At 37.8% G+C, this 21192-nt stretch overlaps 1 protein-coding gene across 3 annotated transcripts in view; it reads left to right on the top strand.

Annotated features, from left to right (window-relative positions):
- Nucleotides 1–21192, top strand: part of LOC105211322 (hemicentin-1) — a 428984-nt gene that overhangs the window by 210310 nt on the left and 197482 nt on the right. For all 3 annotated transcript variants that reach the window (XM_054227746.1, XM_054227750.1, XM_054227748.1), the window contains exon 4: nucleotides 8125–9774. In XM_054227746.1, coding sequence (XP_054083721.1) covers nucleotides 9090–9774 — 685 coding nt within the window. In that variant the 5' untranslated portion in view covers nucleotides 8125–9089. The remainder of the gene's footprint in view (nucleotides 1–8124; nucleotides 9775–21192) is intronic.

Genomic DNA, 21192 nt, shown 5'->3' with positions numbered 1-21192 from the left:
TTTATATTTAAAACAAAGATGGTATATTACGTAAGATAACTAACCGACCGTTAGACTACTCTGGGTAAGGTTAGGTCGAAGTGAAGTCAAGTCAAGACAAGTCAATCAAATCAAGTCAAGTCAAGTCAAGTCATGTTAAGTTAAGTTAAGTCAAGTAAAGTCAAGTCAAGTTAAGTCGAGTGAAGTTAAGTTAAGTTAAGTTAAATTAAGTTAAAATATGTTGGGATGAGTTTTGTTATTTATATAAATATTTTAATTATTTTAAGTAAAATCTGCTGTGCTCCAATAGGATTGAAAATTGTGAACCGTGTAGTTAAAATTATAAAAGACATGTATTGTAAAATCTAAAGTTTTTAGTTAAGTCAAGTTAAATAATGCTGGAGTTGAGTTAAGTTAAATAAAATTAAGTTAAGTTACGTTAAGTTAAGTTAAGTTAAGTTAATTTAAATTAAGTTAAGTTAAGTTATGTTAATTTAAGTTAAGTTAAATTAAGTTAAGTTAGTTAAACTAGTAGTAGCTGAAAAGTATAAACAGGACTGGTGACGTTATAGTCTTAAAATAGCTGTAAAATAGTTTGAAAGTGCTTTTTGAAATATTAAACTGAAACTAATCGGACAATTAACACAGAAGGAGGCTTAGAATTCTAAATAGAATCGCGAAAATATTAGCGTTGATCAAACTATATATCAAATTCTATACATTTTACTTCCATTATCATCCCCAAACATTGATAATATCCTACATTTTGCGAAAGTTTATTCCTATCAAAATTTTCCTAACCTACTTTTCATCTAATTTACGTTCCATCAGTCACCTAAAATATATGTACTACACTCTCGACTAATAATTTGTTTGCAAATAAGTTACTTTTGGTAACTAATAACGGTTGCTGTAGGGTTGCCAAAGACGCATACCCACAGAAGACGTGTTTGAACTCATCAAAGTCAACCGGTGCTGGGCTACTCTCACACGCCAGCGATTTCCATACACACATATGTGTGTATGTCTCTGTGCATATTTATTTAAGCATGTGTGTTGCACGTTTGCTACTTTTCTCTGTTTCAACTTTATTTTAGGCTGAAAACAAAAATATGAAAGAAAATTATGAACATACAACGCTTTCCATTTCACTCCATCAAAGTTTGCAAATTGTGCGGGCTTTAAGACGCTCTGCAGTTTCCTTAGCATTTTCCACTTGAACGCAATTCGCTTTGGCTTGCCTTGTTTTGCTGTCTCGAAATGCTTTGATGGTTAATTTTTTCAATCTTCCAAAAATCAATCATTTCTCGGTTGTGTTTGTGTTTGCATTCGCCAACCAAGGTCTCAGCGCTGCCGTCGTCGTCGCTTCGATTACCATGACAGCCGCTGCGACTGCCTGCTGTCTAAAACAAAAAGCCCGCAGTTCCCCGGGGCTCCAGCCGTTGTATCGTTGTGCTGTGTAGCGTTTAACCACGTGCGTCTTTGTTTATTTTCATTTGCCTTAGACGAGCGCATTTCCAACTAAATTTAACATTAATGCTGCCGCTCGCCAGCTCGTCCCTTCAACCACTGCTCCGGCAACCTGCGTCAGCTCTGTTTGCTTAAAATTCATATTTCCATCATTCTATGTATACCGCTATGCCTCTATCTTTTTATCATTTTATGCTTTTTCATATTCATACATCTTCATTGCATGCCTTCACGTATGACTCTGTATGTGTTTGCGCTCGTGTATACGGGTTTATGTTGCCATTCGCCTGGCAGCAGTATCGTTTGTATACTTTATGATGTCCATCTTCTTGTTGGTTTTTACTAGCCATGCCAGCCATTCGTCTTTCAATCGAATTCCGTCTGATTTCATATGCGATTTGTTTCGGTTTTTTATTTCTTGTTGTTTGCTGATGTCCTGCTATGTGAAGGACGATTTGCAAATCGAGCAGGAAAGTAACCCAGTTTAATATAGTAAGAGTTTTTTATTTAAAACTTTTTTGCTGTTGACCAGAGACTCACACGTAGATTGAGATTGTTTATTTCTCTCGAGCTATTACGGTTTTTTGATCCTGATGTTGCCTAAAATTAGGCGCACTTTTAATTAAAGCGTTCGGGATCTGACTTCATAGTTCTAGAAAAGAGAGTTCTCTAAAAGAATTTGAGCAGAAACTTTATTTTAGATTAGTAATATTTTTATTATATTTTATTATTTTTGTATATTTTTATTATTATTCATGCTTAGACACTTAATGTTTTTTATCAATATGATAATGTTTATCCTAAATGTAGGCATTGTTATATTAGAAATATTGAATTTTTCGGATAGTTGTTCATATATTTGGAAAAGTGGCAGATCATTAGGATATGAAAGATTTTCTTAAATGAAAATCTACTCCGAACAATTAATATTTTTTAATAATAACTAAAATTAGCTAATAAATACCACCCTAAATGTAGGCAACACTATATTTATTAGTTTCAGTTTACGATCAAAATAATCGAATGAGTCATATCTAAGCTCTCACCTCTTAGTTGTTTTTTTCGGTAAGTCTAATGACTACCATAATATGTTTAATATATATTGGACTATTCCATTCTGTAAATTGTTAATTTCACACTAGTCTCCAACCAGTTACATTTCTCATTACTTGAGAACTAGTCCTCCAATAAAAATTTAACCACTTTCCACACTTAGACTTAGACAAAAGAAACAACCAACTATCCATTGCACCATTGGTCAAATATGTCCGTTGGCATTCATCCAAAGATGTCCACTCCAGGTCGCCGTCCGTTCCCCCTCTCCCCAACAAATATTGTTTCCGTTTATTGATATGCTGTCCGAACGACCGCCGCTTCATCTTTGCCGGTAACCCATCTTCTTGGCGTTCATGCATCATAATCGCTTGGCATATAAATTTCAAATCTACCTCTTCGATTGTGGCCGGTGATAACTGAGAGGGAAAGGATGCGGTGTACCAGCAAAGGGATAGGTAAATATTTCCTTTTTCCTTCGTGCGCCATTTAAGCGTTTTTATGCTGGTTCATAAGCGCATATAAATCTACAATCGCCGGGCGCTTGTGAGTTGGTGTTTATGTGTGTGTGAGTGTTTGTTTTGTGTGCAAACATGTAAATTGCGGCATTTCTACACAAATCAATAAAGCGTAGCGAAATAAATTGCCGGTCATTCCTTTCGATTCTCGCCGCTCTTCTTCCTCATTTTCCTTTTTGCCTCTTTTTTCTGCTTTCGTCCTTGGTTTGCTCGCCTTACTCCTTCTTGCGCGTGTGTGTGGGTCTGCTTGCGGCAATAAATGATGTTTCATTAATTTATTCTAATACATTCAATACAGTTTTTTTGCCTTCGTACATTTTGTGTGGATTTTTATAGTACCGTTAAATTTTGGTGATTTAGAAAAATTATGTAAATTACTTAAGTGTATAATTATTGTTGCAGAAAATTAAAAAGTAATTATGAAATATTAGTTAGATTTTTTATAAGTTGGGATTAGAATGGTCACTTCCTCAAAAGCAGGATACCGTTATAAAACTTTCTGGGTTATGTTAAGTGAGGTTAGTTAGGGTTGTATGAAAGTGAGAGGTTAGGTTATGTTCATTTGACAATAAGTAAAGCAGGATAGAGGATGATATAGTCTTCAGCGATGTGTTAGGATCGAACTAGGTGGCAACATTGTGAGGTATAAGACTGGTTTTGAAATTGAAGAATAAGAAATGTTTGAATTGGATTGCTAGCATTTGAGAATTTTAGTTTGAAATAGGTTTTATAGCGTAAGATACGTTAGGTGAGCAAATTATTTTATAGGGTTGCCAACTATAATTTATTTTTAATGAAAAAATTACCAACTAATAAAAATCATGTATAAATTAATAAATTAGTATACATTTTTTGGAATAACAAGTAAATGTTTTTTAACGAGTAGGGTTGCCATATAAAAATATTTTACGATAATGCTAAGAAATATTTATTGAAGTGAGTGCAATAATTACAATATGACTGTAGTATGCACAGTGAAAAATTAAAAAAAAAATTAAAGAGTTGCCATATTGTTTCAATTAAAAATTTTCTTTTATTAATTTTTTTAAAAAAAAATCTGTTTTGATTACATTAGCAGAGAACGATTTCAATAATAAAGACAACGATAGGTTCTTTAAAGAAGTGCTTGTGTCTTTCATACATCCACGCTTCTTCCTTCCCAAACAACTACTTTAAGAAATCTGCATTAAAACACAATAAATCGCATACAATACATTCTAGCTGAGCCCAAAAACACTGATAACATCAACGCAACCAAATTCACCACACCGCTGATAAGCTCAACAGCTGTTCAGCTGTACAAAAGAACGCCGAAAAAACAACCACCTTTGTGTTGCGTGAGTATTGCATACTTCACGGCGCTGTGAATTGTGCGAATCCGCTGTCTGCGCATGTGAATTACACGCAGCCTGCCTAAGGTTTATTTGACAACTCGATTGATGTGATGTGTTTCCTCCTCTTTTTATATATGCGCCAGCCACCCTTCTGTTACCTCAGTCTCGCTGTAGCAACCGTACGGTTAAGTTCAATTTCGACGCGTCTCCTTTGTGTTGCGGCATAGAAAAGTGGAAGAAGAAGAAGATATAGTAAGCGAATGTGAGCACACAGTTTAATTCAACAAGTGTCGTGACAAAAGTGCAAGTGCCTTGTCTGCAGAAAGTTAAGTGCTCGATGCGAGTCAAGAGCGAACGCGGTGTTTTGTGTGTGAAATAACGAAAATTGTTGAATGAGTGTTGCCAGTCAGTACGCATTATTTCGGTCGTTTCTCCAGTTGCGTTTGGGGAGAGCGGGTGAGTCAGGCAAGTCAAAAGTGTAGTGGACTTCACTAATGGTGTTGTGAGTGTGGCGTATTTAGTTTTGTGGCAGCGCCTGTTGCGAACAGGTTGTTTTTTGATTGGCTGCAAGGTCAACTTAACTGATTTTTGACTTTGATTAAAAGGTGTATAATATATATATTTATTATAATAATATCGAATGAGGATTATTTTGAAAATTCCCGTTATTTTTTGAACACACCTTCTATTGCTTTAGCATTTTTTTTTTGTAAAATTTTTGATAATTAAATTTTCTTCCTTAAATATTAAAAAAACAAGAAATAACCGAGTTATAATCTTATTAAAGCCATCTCATTCATTCCCGTCTTACAACTTTTTCTACTTGCAACATGTATGTAATACAAAATGACTGCCAAGTTCAGCATATTTTTTCCGTGTTATCAATTTAAGCAACATAATAATTTAAGGGAAGCAAAAAAAAAAAAAAAATAAATAAACATAACTGCAAGATAACATGTTTATTTACAAGCATGTTGCAAGTGTATGTATGTGCAACATGACTTTTTATTTGCCTCATGTGAGCGTTTCCTCAGCAGCATATAATTCTGCTCACATGTCCTCTATCAGCTAGCTACTGCTGTTGCTATTGTTGTTATTATTATTGTTGTTGTTGTTTTTCTTATTGTTATTGTTGTTATTATCATGTGCACTTTGTATGCATTTTGTGTGTTGCCAAATAAAATCACACATACAACATACTCGCATACAATCTGGCAACATTTTATGTTGCAATATTTTCATTTGCGTTGCGCTTCATTCATTTTATTTAGCTTAGTGCGCTTATTTGTTTTTGTTGTGTTTTTTGTATTTTATTTGTATTTTTTAGTTTTGCATTTTCTGCACAGATTCGTTTTATGTGCTATTTAATTTTTGGCTTAAACTCATGCTGGCTGTATCTTGTATTTTTTCTCTCCGCTACTCTCATTGCTCCGCAGTTTCACCGAAAAATGGTCGCTGTTCCACCAGCAATTTTTTTGGCGCTATGCGCTTGGCAAAGCCGAAAACAAAACAGTCGTTTTATATATATTTATGTACATATATATTTGTAAATGGCTAACATAAATATGCATAAAAGCCTGGCAGAGGCCTTGATGTGTCGCTATTGTGCCATTTTATCACAAAAATAGCCAAAGCCATTCCATACATACTCATATATATACTATACTTATATATAAACCTATATGTGTATATACAAATATAAATATATAACTCAAGCACATAAATCATAACTGCATTCATATGGAATATGAAATAGTAAATGTTGGCAGCACAGGTTATCGAGAGTGTTATGTTTTAAAGTGAACTTTAGCTAGCGGAAAATAGCAGTGATAGAATTGGAATCCCTTTGAAGCAGTTATTGTTCTACTGGAAAATATGTATTTTTTTATTGTTGTTACAACTCATATTTTTTTACGTTTTCTTACTAGTAATCAAATTTCGACTCAATGGGTTGGTCATGTCTAATGTCAAAAAATTATTTAGTAATTCCTTATGCCAAATTTCAATATATCTTACTAGGTCTAGATGCCGAGCTGGCTGAAAAGTTCCTAACGTTTTAAAGCATAACAAAGTGTTTTCTTGTCAGAACTCAAATTCGTTAAATTTTGTTTCCAGCGCGCATTTTCTTAAGATCTGACAATAAGAAAAGGTCTATAAGATATTAATCCGTAGAATACCGAAGATATTCTTGGTTCTCGAATGCAAATTTCCTATACTTTTTGTTGCTTTGTGACTCTGCGTTCTCTACTCATGGTAAAACACTACTTCCTCCTTAAAAAAAAATTAACAATTTCAGGCGATTTTATACTTTGAATATTCCGATAAGTAATCGAATAGTCAATGGTGAAACTTTTCAAGATCGAATTTTCAATGCGTTCTTAAAGTATAGGCGTCATAACTTTGTCAATTGTCTTTCCACGTTTTATATTCATGAGTAGTCCACTCGAATGACTGTTCCTTGGTCGCTGGTATAAAATAATGGAGCCATGTTTCTTTTACTAGTAACTACTGACAAACGATTTCAGAGTTATTACGTATTCACAGCTCAAAACTGTTTTCAACCAGGGTGAACTCGTATTTTACGACATTGAGTAGAGCTGTCGCTAACCCCAATATTCGAGATGTACAACACGTAACCTCAGTAATCCAGGATTAACTGAAGAGATTTTTGATTTTTTTACCGTTATATAATTCTGCTTTGAATGCCAGATTTTTTAATTTTATTTGTGGATTTGAAAGAAGAATGCGATTATAGTAGAAAAATTCGAATATTTTTTGAATGCTAGTATATTTTTTTCTCTTGATGTAATACTCCATAGGCTAAAAGCTCCTTGGGCTACTCGAGAGTTCGCACTATGAAATGTATTTTTTTTATCTTAGAATACCAAACCTTAACTAGAATACTCTCAAAGTGTTATTACCTTTCATCCAATAGTTATCAAATAATTGGTCTCAAAGTAAAACGCCTATTTTGAAGACCTGGAAGCTTCAGATTATAGAACTGGTTTTGAAAATTTTAAGATACATTACCACAAATGCATTTTATTACTTTGTCGGCGAATAGTTTCATATTTTCTTTAAAAAAAATATTATGACATTGTTAGGTCAAAGTCTTTTCAACCAAAATTGGTACTACAGCGACATCCAACGATAGCTTTAAAAGCAATTAAAAGTTGCTTTCTCGTTTTTAGCGTTTAATTGAAGTATAGAGCACACAGTATTAAATTGAACAGGTTTTATAGAGTAAGATTGAATTTCATTAAAGATGAGTTTCAAACTAACTTCAATTTTGAGTGTTTATTAACAATTGGAAGTTCATTATGTCTTCAGTTTTCGTTTTTATTTCTCAACAGCTGAATTGACTTGAACAACTTTATTCCAATGATACATATAAACATTCAATTAGTTGTAAATTGTAAAAGAAAAAATTCTTTGTAAGCTTAAGAGATTAAACATAACAAATCGAATTGAGCTTTTTGGTTAAATTTCCAAACAACTCTAGTATAAACAACATCACAGAAAACAATCAGCATTCCGGAAATTATTAACTTGATTTGATTTTATTGTACAATATATTCTTATAAGAGCACTCTAATTTATTTTCTTTATTTAGCTTGAATTTCTCGAGAAGCTTTCGAGGAAGTTCTTGCATTTTTAACTCAAAAGCGCCATGAATCCATAATACTTTTTTCTTTAGAATAAGTAACAAATCACGCGAAAATTCCACGCAAATACTAAGACTCTCTCTCTTCACTTTTCTTCATTTGCAGATTAACGCTGAGAGCACTTGAGAACAACGGTAAGCGGGTCGACAACTCTTCCGAGAACGACGTCGAGCGCAACAAGAGGGCTACTTTCCATAAAAGTTTCGGACAAACTGCCAATAAAGTGAAACTTTTTGGCAACAAAACACACACACAGATACACATAGAGACAGTAGTGAATAGTGAAGCAAGTGAACTACTCAGACTGGGTTATAGTTGATCAATCGTTGAATACTTTGTGGCAAGTGAATGAAAGTTGTTGAAGAAGCGAAAAGAATTTGCGCTGAAATTGTGCAACATTTGAAGTAATTAAAATTTAGTTACAGAAAAGTAGAAAACGAAACGAAAGTGCACCAGAAAAAATAAAGAAAGAAACCAAAAAGTGAAAGAAAAAAGTGACAAAAGTTTTTAGTTGCAGTAACAACAACAACAATAGCAACGTAATCGATAATCGAAAAAGTAGAAAAAATAAATAAAATACCAAAAAAGAAATTATAAAATAGTGCCAAACCAAGTTGCAACAGCGCGCGTGTGCATGCAACATTCCGGCCGCGTGTGGCAGCGGCAAAACTCGGCTGTGGCACAGTGCAATCGCATAATTAATTCAATGCGCACTTAAAACTGCAGTTTTCAACTTGAGAAACGAGAAAATCGCATTTAGCCGAAAAGTGCTACAAATATACGCGCAATAACAACAACTATAACCGAAATAATAATCACAGTGAACGAGTGGCAACACCAAACTAAACTAAAAGTGAAATAAAACGAAATAAAGAAGTGAGTGAAAGAAGAAGAAGAAGTAGAAGCGCGTTAAAGTAGATAAGCAGCAAAGTGTATAGCAAAGCGTTGCAAAGTTAGCGTGACAAAGTTTCATTTGTTGAAGCAAATTGAAGCGGCTGGCAGCGTGCAACAGCAAGCGAGCGCTTTGAGAGGCGGAGTGCGAGCGACAGCCAGCTGTGTGAACAACAAAAATGACGTGCGCCGCTCATAGAGTAAATTGCATAAATTCACAAATACAAGAACAAGTAGCACAGCAACAACAACAAAGAGTTGGACATTTGGCAGCATACACCAGCGGTTGCAACAACGGCAACAGCGACAGCGAAAAATACGCCAAAGTGAAAAGTTGCAAATTGATGTCGACGCAACGCACACAATCTATACCCCACCAACAACAACAAGAATTGCGCGCAGCTGACAAAAATTGTAACGGTGTTAGTGCCTGCAACACAGCAGATTTACTTGCAGCACAACAAAATCTGAAGCAACAACAACAACCACACAACTCCACCACCTCCAAAATGTATGACAACAGCAGCATGCAACACTCGCTTGCTGAAGTGGCAAACAGGAATGCAGCCAACGGTGCTGCCACCAAAACCATCACCGCCACCATCACCTCCACCACCGCCACCACAAATGCAAATTGCGTCCAATCACGGCGGCATCAGGTGCAGCAGCAACAACAACAGCTCACTTCGCACGGCATGCCGTTAGGTGAGCGCAATAGTTGCAGCAATAGCAACAACATCAACAACAATAGCAGACAACTACAACAACAACAGAAAACATATTACCGTTATCCACAATCCTTCGCTGGTTATACACGCCTCTTGAGCGTCCTGTTGCTGTTCGCATTCCAGCATTTTCCAAGCGGTAAGTGACACAATATATGAGTACTATTTGATAAACTTTGCTTCTAAAATTTGCCAGATTTATTTCGCGCGATAACTGATAATTCTAAATGCAATATTAAAAAAAAAACTCTGGGGTTCTTTTATAAGAAACGCTTTCTCTAGAATATTGGCTGTTACCACATCTGTCTCCACCACTATGTGTGTGATCTCAAATCTCTACTATAACCGTTTCTGAAGATAAAATATATCCTTTCGCTATTTGTAAAATTCGGGTCTCTTAAGTTGTATCATAGATTTCGGAAATCCCATAAAGACACATACTTCTTGTTTGAGTTATATTTTTCATCTGAAGCTGTTAAGGACTCCTTTTTAGCCTTTTCGCACAGCCAAATTATATTTAATACATTAAGATTATAATTGAGTAACCAGCTATTGCTTTTCGCACAGCCGGCGACTCGATAAACGATCAGCTGTTGTACATATTTTTTCCTTTTCATAAGAAATTGGTAAGTTTCATCAGCTGATTGCTATTTGATCAATAAACATAGCCGAATTTACATCGTGGACAATTGTATGATCCTTTGTATGATAAATCGATCTAAATTAGTGCTTTAATCGAGCCAGTTAATTGATCAATTAACACCTGGGCGAGAGAACTAGTAGCCTTACCAGACAAAAACTTTCTTGTACAAGCTTCTATCATATTGAGATTTCACAGTTCGTGCTTAAGTTGTACCCAAATAAAATCTTAGCTAAGCATTGTTGTAGACTGAGTAGTCGCTTGCGTTTTTTTTATAAGATTTTATTCTGATATATGGTAAAGTAAAGAAAACTTATGTTTTACAAATGCAATTTCTATGTTTTATCTTAAGCAAAACCTAAGTGAAACTGTGCATAAGTCTCGTTCTACTTTTAAATAACTTTTCTTAATACTGAAGTGGTTATCCGGCTTAAGGTTGGTATCTGATGAGTTTGTATATAGTTTAAAGCTTCAGCACCATTTATAGTATTGGTAATTTACCACACGACTATCCTCATTTTTCTTAACGCAGTTCAGCACCATTTTATTCACACCAAATTTTGTACCAAACATATGTGTTCAAAGTCGGTTCCACTAGCAAATGCAAAGAGATGGTATCATAGTTTAATTTTAGGATAGATAAAGTCTCTAACATGATGAACTTACCTGGTGTCCAATTTTGAATTGGTTGTAATGATATAATTTAGCCAAAACACAGTCCCACGATCCTACTATCCAATACATGGAAGCAGTGATCTTTTACCAAATGTTCATTGAATACAACAGCCAAGCCGTCCACCGCTCTCTAAATGTTTGTGAACTGAAAACAGCTAGTGAACATTATCCCTAGTGCGGAGCAAAACCTCAGAACTCTTCTGTTGCATATTTGAGATTTCTTAACTCTTTCAGACAGCATCCTGTTGCTTTTCGTTCCAATCTTAATCATTTTTACTTTTGGATACAATATGAATATGTATATTTGTTTTTGCAAATATCCTCTCGTTTCCTTAATTTATTTTATCTGTAGAATATTAAATAACAGACCGAGTGCAACAAAAACTTAGAAATAGCTTCTTTTGTTGGGAAAGTAATCGCTAATAGACTCTTCATATTTATCTCGCAACAATCTGGAAATGCAACGGTCTCATTCTCCTCCTACCCTCCACTGTGTATGAGACTTATGACAGCATCGAGTAACCAGCTCTCGCGCAAACCGAACAGTAACAAAACGATTTCCATTAAAATTAATATTGCAATCGCAAACTCTCCTCCGCAGCAACCCTACTTAGGTCTTCCTCAAATGTAATGCCTTGCTGACGACTGCCAGCGGCGTTCATTTACAGTTCGTCAACTATGAGTGACCGCACAAGCGGCGGATAATCGAGGAAATGATATTGCGGTTTCGCAAAAGTTGTCTATTTTTTCGGCGCAAAACGGAAGTATTGCTGGTTGCATAGTAACAGTACCGCAAATACCCTGTTATATCTGCTTGCAACACTCCAGTCGTTGCAATTGTCTGGATGTGCAACAAAGGTCTCTCAGCTCAAAGCGCCGTCGCCCATACTGGTGGAATACTCAAGAAGCCGCTGCAAGCGCTGTCTATGGCTATCGGCATTGCAAAAGTTATTTGTGGTTCATTATTCACTGTTGCAAGATTAGGAGCAAACTCGCTGAAGATGTAAATGCGAAGAGTGCTCAACATCCCGAGCGCTGCCGGCTCAAAGACAGAGAGTTAGAACTCGCCAACTGCGCGATGGTGGCGCGGAACTGTAAACACTTTGCCGTTCTTGTTGTTGTAGTTTTTGTATTGGGATTATTGTTGCGTAGACTCAATACCAGCGCTTGTTAGCGGTTGGTTGGTTTGGTTGTGGCAAGACGTTTGTTTGCCAGCATGCTAATGTGACCGCAAGCAACGAACCGTCCATTCGTCGGGCACACCAAATTCCTAACTGCATAGCCAAGTTGCCGACTTGCCAAATTGATTGCTATTAAAGTGGTTGCTGCATTGCTTCTACTCACATTCTATTCAAATTGTCATCATAGCTGGCGGCGTCAGTGCCGGTCTGTACAAGTTCAGCCAGCGCCGCAAGCTTGCTTTTCTATTCTTATATACACCCGCGTCTCATTTTGAATATTCATGGACAAAGTAAGGCAAGGAATAAATAACTGGCTTCACGATATACAAAGCATTGCCAGCGGACAGCGCTCCCAAAGCCGCAAGTACAAAACCGCCAAAGCTTAGCTGGAGTAGTAATATCGAAATTGCTCGACGCATTTTTTTCGGTTGCTCGCAGTTTTCTCCCACAGCGCTGCATTTTTTACTTGAGTCGCATGCTTCGCCTTTGTGGCGGCGTCGGCGGCGCGCATTTTAAATTCATCGGCATGCAGACGCGGCGCACGAGTGAGTATACATACTAATAACTGCCAGCGCGCGGACATTCGAAGACAGCAAATTTTATTTTAATTATTGCGCCTTCATTTGATTGTCAGTTGATTTTCCATATAAATGTCAGAAAAGTTTGCGCTCAAAGCGGGCGCTGGACTAAGCCAAGCTGCGCGGAGCGGCGGAATTGAGTAGAGTAGAGTACATATATCCATTTCGAGTGAGCTGCGCTGAGTGAATGCCAGCGTCGCAACTTTGTAAGCGCACCATAATGCCTGCTGTATATTCAAGGCTGTCGCTTTTAGTAAAACAGCTAGCAGCTGCCAACTGCCAACTACTGCGCCACTCGCGCCGCGTTAAGCGTCCTTAAAGCACTTGACGCTACCGAAAGTCTTCAGTCAGCGACGACCTCGACGCAGGCATTAGCCGCTCTTCCGCTTCTTAGCAGCTGCCCTGCGGCCATAAGTGTCTGTAGCCGCAAAGTGTTTGGAGTTCGTCGGCTGGTGCCAGCTGCTCGCCGGCTGGGGTTTCCCAACAGCTTTACATTGGAGATGACCGCCGCATAAAAATAAAAAGCAATTAGTAAAATTAATTGCTCAAGTTTCGCTTTGAAATATTCAAACTGCCGGATTAATTTACTGCAGTGCCGGCACAAAGCCACGCAGCCACACACACAGACGCGTACACTCAATGGCTTAGCAAGTGCGCACGACAATGCGGCAGTGGCATTTAGTGGTTTTGTAATCGCGCGGGTTTTTGATGCGAGAAATATTTTCACGTCCTTAGTGCGGCGCATCCTTTTTTCCCTTCACGAGTTCTATAAATACTTCAGATGCCCACTTTACTTATTGAGCAGTAAAGTGTATGTGACAAAGAGACGGAAAGAGTGCGAAAGCTGCTGTGTGCCATCGAAAGTTTGTTGGAAATTTAATCAAGATGTCGAGCTGATGCTTTGAAATCTTTGATAAGCAGATCCATTTCATTCACTGAGTGGCAGTTAAATCCTTGCTGATATTTGACAAGGAAATTGAGTTTTAAATCTAGTTGTGTGGGTCCTTTGTCTTTTTGTGTGGAAAAAAATGTGTGCAAAAGCTTCACAAAGCGGTGCAAAGTTATGCTAAAGTGAAAATTGCTAACAGAAGTTCGTTTTTATTAACTGCACTTTACGAGGTAATTAAGTAATGCCCCAGAGGTTGAATGGCAGTTTGTGCGAACTGAGGAAAAATAGGTCACTAATTGTCTCTAAATTAAGTCGTGGCCAAAAAAGCTTTTTTGGTCAATTCTTTTTCCAGCAATTATAAGTTTTATATAGAGAAAATATAAAATATCGGATTTATTGTTTGTTTTAGAGGATATTAGAAACTATAAAGACCGGGGCTCATGTCTTTTCTTCTTCAAATCTCTTCCAGATTTTGTTTCAGAAAAAGCATCACTAGAAGTTAAAGCTTAGTTATATATTCAGAATCATAGGTCCACTGATGGAAGCTGATGGAATTTAAATAGTTTGACGTTCAGAGAAATGACGAATCGAACACGGCTATTTCTAAATTTTCATAGTACTCTCTCTTTCCTCTCAGGTCTCGCCTCCCATTTTCACTAACACCTTCAACACAATTTGTAGATTACCACATTTCCACCTAATTTCTTCGAAACTTTTTCTACCCTCTTCGGAGTTGACCCATATTTTCACTCGAACTTCTACAAACACCTGTCGAGTAAAAATTTGCTGTTTAATACCTTGTTTTTCAAACTTCGAAGAGATTTAATGTGACACGCTTGTAATAAACTCTCTCTCACTCTTTTACATACATCTCTAAACGAGCAGTTCAGTGTTACGGTACTTTTCGGTCATGTGTGTACATAAATCAAAGCTCATTTTGTGCTCGCACTTACGACTCTTCTCGAGATGTCAGAAAAGTTTTCGATAAGCACAGGCGGGGCAACAACCCACTAATCGGTGCAAGCAAGCGAGAAACTTAAAATTTACTGCATGCTACTTGAGAGATTTGTTCGGTGGTGGGGCGGTAGAGGGCGCTGCGATGAAATGAACTGAAACTCAGACATATGTAAAGGTATGTGTGTGCGCTCCGCTCATGGGCCGACGCGGCCACTGTCACTGCCATACGTTGAGACGCGCATACGCTTCGCTTCTTTGGCAATATTGGAAATTCCAGCATTTCACTATCACGATGCCACACAAAGCAGGCAAACAGACAGCGCAAAAAAGTTTGCGCAATTTTTTCGCTCGCTCACATCGCCAGCTACTGCTTTGCATATCAGAGGCGCGCGCCGCGGAGTTTGCAAGTGGTAGCGGGGCGGCGGTGCAACCCTTTAACTGTCAGTATGTTGCGGTGAACTTTTTCCTTGTACTTGCGGCGCGGCTGAAATGCTGCGCCGTCTAACTGAGCGACATTGCCGCTTGGGGGAATTTACGTGTGTAGGCGCGGTAGAGCGGGGAGGGGACATGAAGGACATGTTATAGGTTCGATGCGGTTTTGTTTGAAATTCGGTGTCTCTCATACACGCCGCACTCGGTGTATCTGTGGCGTAGCATGCAAGTGGGTATTACGAGTGCTTAACCGCCAAACTGCCAGTCGAAGCAAATTCGCGCATTTGTTTGCTTATCTCAAGTGAATTGCTTTTTCCTAACTGCCAACAATCTGCGCGCTGACTTACCGTACACATTCAGTGAAGGGGAGTAGGCGGCAGAGGACTACACTTGAAGTTCACAGCAGAAAGAGTTTTGTAGGCGTCGCGCCTCACAATCGCAAGCTTGATTTTATATCCTTAGCGTTTGGCTGGTGTTATTTTTGTTTGTATTTGTTCTTGTTGTTTGCTATAGCTCCCATTGCGGTTGATCCCAAAGTGACACGTTGGCATTGGGACGCGTTGCGCTGCGCTTGTAGGCTGCGTATGTCGCGTCACTTGTGGGGCTCAAGTTCAGTTCAAGTGTACTTACCGCACACACAAGCAGCTCGCACAAGTGCTATAGTAGTTGAGTTCACATGTGTAAATGTGTCTGGTTGCCCTTGATATGTTGCTAAACACTAATCGTTGAGTTGCTGAAAGTGGCAACAAAGTGAGAAAAAAATCGCAAAATCGTCTAAAATTGAAACTACACACATGCATGCGAAGAGCGCGGGAAGGCGTGACGCGAAAAGATCAGATAGTCATTTAAAAGCGCTTTGTTCATGGTTTTCCCTGAACTCTCCAGTATGTAGTGCTTGTTAGCAAGTGTTTGACGGTTATATTTTTTGTTCTATCAGGGCTGTTAACTTGTTTAAAACATCTTACTTTGTTGAGGCTGAGTTCAGAACTAAAAATCGTTCCATATTAATTCTGGTTTATCAACGAGTGCTAGAGACTGAGGTTTCCAGTCGGTTTAGTATTTTTCGACCTCCCAATATTTTAATCAAATGATTTTGAAACATTAGATCTCTTTATATCTCGGCACAATTTCTCAAGTTTTCATATATATTCCTTGGAAATCGGGGATTGGTTATATGAGCAAGTTCTTTATGTAGGGGTTCCTCACGAAGAACTATGGAAAACACATTCAGCTTTCATTGTCATAATAGCAGAACTTTCCCTATAACTAAAAAACAGCTTGGTCCCAAATTTGCTATCGAAATGCGGCCCGAAGACCTGTCACTGAGGTAACTCAATAACATATAGTATATTATTTGACATTCCTTCCACGCCATTTTTTGCATGTTCTCCTTACGGATTATCAACACAATCTACAACTGCAACCGCGTCAGCAGTCTTTCAACAGTCAACAGTCAGCTGCCAACCTCCTACCATCATGCGCCATTCGTCAAGCGCTCGCATTTTCATTACTGTCCATGATTATCCGCCACCTTCACGCCACCGCCGCCACACTCAATCGCATGGCATATACACTCTGCAAGCGACTGCATCATTTTCTGCGGCTGTCAATAATAATATTGCTTCGCGTTATTTCCGCATTTTTATTGTTCATTTTTTTCGCTTTTGGTTTCGGTCTCTTTTACCACTTTTACCACTTTTCCGCTTCCGATCGCCTTCGCCAGTCTTTCTCAACTACTGCTTTTTGCTGTTCATTTGTCAGGTGTTGCCTGTTGAGGCGTTGGTCTTACGGGAATATGGAAAACTTGGTCGCTACAAGCGCGTGCACGGCGTGGGTTGGTGGTTTATTTATTGGAAAATTCGATTTCCGCTTTTCCTTACGTGACATGCTTTAGCGCCAGCACTGCAGTCATCAGCGCGGCGAAGTGTGTCTTGGCGTCGCGGACGTGTGTTGATTGCTATGACTGTAATCATATGTCAGTCAGTTGCAAGAACGGGCAGATAGACAGCAGTAAAGAGCGCAAGTCGGCGGGTGGGTGCTGGAGTGTGCATATTACTTATACTTTATGTGTTGTTCGTAAGTACGAGTGTTTCCATATTGCAAAGTAATTGAAGGTGTTTACATGTCCTTGAATATATGGTTATGATTGCTAACTGTGGGATATATTTATATTTCATATCTGATATGTATCATGTACAACCGACGCAGTAAAAAGATAGGCTTAGTCATATATTATTTATACAAAGACTACAATCATTTATAGAGAGAAATCTAAGGCCCAATCTATATACAAAATGTTGTTGTAATTATTGTTGCTGTAGCGGCAGAAATTATCGTCAAAAAGATTTGAGGTGTGCTGCCGAGTTATCAATCCTTGGACAGATCAAAATTCAGGTCCGTTCTGGTTAAATAGACCCGATAGTAGTGGGAACGACCTTTGGTCCATGAGTTTGGTAGACTTTAAGTTTATTTTATTTTTCAAAAAATTCTTCACTAGCTGAACTATATAAAATCGGGGATTTGTATCTTAACGAGTATTCTTCTGACGCTCACTTATAAATGAATGTAGTTCTTGAGATCTATAGTAGCATTCCAATAAACTTTTTCGTTGGAAAATTTTCCATTTTGTGGTCGAATATTCTGCCTTTTTATGCAGCCGTTACTTAATCTAGTCTAATTTGTAATTCCATCTCAAAAGAACTATGAGACATCGTATAAATATGAAATACTTCAAAGGGTTTATTTTCTATTATTCAACCACAAAACACTTATTTTACTCATTTGAAAAATACCCACACACACACATATAAATAAAAAAATATAGTCTGGCAACACCTTTCTCTCTATAAGAGCATACCCTCGGCATTACTAATTTACAATTTGAATTCTCACCGGAAAGTACGCATATAATTTGCCAGTCAGCTACTTCAGTATCTCTAGTCGACAAGCTAATTAGGTGGCTGGCATATATCAATTAGTGGCTTGGGCGTTTCACACAAGCACCGTTTATTCATTTACCAGCATTCGCTTAGCAAAAACAAATTTACGCCCACGTGTAACACACCTTAAAGGCGACCCAGTAAAGAAAAAAGCTGGCGCGAGATTCCAAAACAACCCTACTTAGTATAAGGTTATGCACAGAGTGTAACGAGGAGCAAGGTTTTGGGGACCCAAAAGTATAATTAGCTCTGTAAGTGACTCAAGCTTTGTCAATGAAGTTGTATGAATCTTGACTAACTTATTTTCTCTGCCCTCAGCTTAAGCTTGACATTTCAAATAAAAAGACAGTACTAAATAAAGTTAACTTAGGAAAGTCTTCTACAAAGCTTTCAAAAGCTTATTTCGAAAGCTTTCAATCAATAGATTTCTAAAAAAAAGGACTTTTTCAACTCGAAACACATATTTAAGAATCTCAGAACAAAATATTCCAAAATTTCACTGATAAAAATGACTTAAAATGAACTTAAGCACTTATTACCATTACAAAAAGATTCACTCAGCTACTAAATAACCCTTACACCAAATTACTGCTGGGAAGCCATTGTAAAGTGTTACTTATGTAACGATGTGGGTGTGTGTGTGGACACCTACGAGGGCACCTTAATGTTGCTATGTGTTTGCCGTAGGTCTGTCGCAGCGTTAAGCTTATTAAAAGCTTTAAACTAAGTAATTATCTTTCGGTTTCGCATGCTGGTTGAACATGCTCACACACAAACACACAGACTCATGTGAGTCTACACCCACGAGCACCTACTGAACCAAAACACGCACACGAAAAAGGGACGCAGACGAAGGAAAAATGTTGATGAGAATGCTGATGCACGGCTGCGCGACAAAAGCAACACCAACAACAGAATTGTGGCAACAAAAATAAATTCGAACCATTGAACTGTGAAATTATTAGCAACATGTGACGCTTACCTCAAATTAACCGCTCACATTTCGCTTCATTATTGTCCACCCAGCAGTTGTTGTTGTTGTTCCTGCTGTTATTGTTGTTATAGTTATGTGTGTGTGGCATGCGAATGACGTGTGAGTGTAAGTTAATCACGTGTGTGTGTGTTTTCGGCTTTCTTTTCCATTAAATTTAACTCTCTACACTTTTCCTTCGCTCCGAATGCTTTTATTTGGAGACTTTCCCTCAAAATTGTTCGTCTGTCTGTCTGTCTGTCTGCCAGCCAGTCAGCCTGTCTAATCGTCTGTGTCTGTGTGACTGCTCTAATTTCTCATTTGGCTGCGAAATGTGGCCGCAAGCCAAATCAGCTCAGTTTTGGGCTAAAGCAAAAACAAAAAACAAAAAGAAGAAGAAAAGAAAAATGAAAAATAAGCCAAATTTATCATGTGCAAGCGCCACAAATACACGAACACACGAAACCTCACATTTGTGTGTGCGTGTGCAAAATACTAAGTACTCACCGCCAGTGATGCAGAAGTGAGCCAGGCGAGTTCGTTGCCATTCGCAGTTCTAAATTTGAAATGTATTGAGTCGAAAGTTTGCGTCTCCTTCTTCTGCCTGTGGCCAAATTTGCTCCTTACTAGAGCTACTCTTATATGGCACATTCCACTTGCTTAGTGTTTTTTGAAAAAAAAAAAAAAAAAAAAAAAATATTGGCAGAGTTTATTGGCTTCAATTTTCTGCTCGCTACCCTTCAGTCTCTTTGATTTTCAGAACTCATATTTTATCATTTATTTTTGAGCGTAGCTATTTGTGCCAAAGTTGAAGACAGTCTCCAAAAATATGTGTGAATTTATTTAATACAGACATAGATTTGTATAAATATTACTCCTTAAATATTATTGGCACATTCCAGGAGTCCTTTTATCGACTTTCAATTCATGGAATCAGTCTCCAGTATTTAACAGAGGCATTTTTAAGTTGATTAACCATGATCAAATAATCCTTTCGGATACAAATAATGTCTATTTTGCCTTCAAGATTAGAGGGGAAAGGATTTCAAATAGATATAAGGACTGTACAGAGTAAACTTCTAAACCGATTGCAACCATTTTCGTCATCAAACTGCATTATATCCAAGATTATACGTCATTACTTTAAGATATCTCACATATTAAGCGACATGCGATATAAAATCATCCGAAAGGGTAGTAATTACTCGATTTTACCCATATTCGACACAGAGGCAATTTATTAGTGGTAAAAAACTATCCCCTAAATTAGATTAGATTACAATTTGAGGATCGCAGTGCGATCTAAGGCCTATTGCGCCCTCTTCTAATATCACAATTTACCATCGAACCCCTTCGCGTTAAGAAACCTTAATAGTGTTCCAGGGCAGTTGGACACCATAATATCTCTTTGGGGATACAGAGCTCCTATAACCTGACTCCTTTTCCTCGCGATCGCCGTGCAGTTAAGGTGTAAGTCTTCAGATGTCTCCGCTCTAGATCACAGAATCGGCACTGACCCTACGAGTAGATTCCTAATTTGTATAGGTGGCACCTTAGTCTGCAATGGCCAATGTAAAGGGCTATTAGATACCTCAGTTGGTTTCTAGGGAACGCTATTAATTGTTTAAATCTTTTCTGGTAATATCCCCCGAGAAACAGTTTGGAGTGGCGAAGTCCCTACAAATGCAGCCAGTAGTGGTTCAATTGTCCTTTCCTCTTCTTGTAGACAACTTCTAAGAACATGTCGACCAACTGCAATGAAGGACTCCGGTCCTATCGGCCTGATAGCCGGGGCCTGTTTTGCCAGTTGGCCCCAAAGTTCGTTTCCTTGTATACCTTTTTGTTCTGATAGCCAGATCAAGGTTATACTGTTATCCATAGGCACTGAGGTCTTTATATTCGAACTCAGGTGTTATTGACAATTTTTAGGTGGATGCCAATTTTTAGACCGCACCTTTAATGCAGTATTTATGCAAAGTGAGAGAATTGATTCGAATTCAAATTATATTTTAGAATGCTGATAGGGTGTAAACCGATTTTGTCCATGTTCAAGCCGTAAGATTAAGAAAGTAGTAGATTGGTAGTAGAGGTTCTCAATATATTTTATCCAACAAAAGAACATATTTGCACGAAAATATCTGATTTTTTGCATAAAGCATGTTTTAGAATGGAATGTAGACTCGCCAAAATTATTCTCCGCCTCGTCCTTCTTTTCCTTTTATCATTTACGGATTCTCAAATATTTGCCCTAAAGAACTATGGATTAGATTGAGGCTATAAAAAGAAGTTTAATGAA

This window comes from Zeugodacus cucurbitae, chromosome 2 (genome assembly GCF_028554725.1).
Source record: "Zeugodacus cucurbitae isolate PBARC_wt_2022May chromosome 2, idZeuCucr1.2, whole genome shotgun sequence".
Taxonomy (NCBI): Eukaryota; Metazoa; Arthropoda; class Insecta; order Diptera; family Tephritidae; genus Zeugodacus; species Zeugodacus cucurbitae.
Note: the sequence above shows the minus strand (reverse complement) of the source record. Positions and strands in the feature narration are given on the sequence as shown.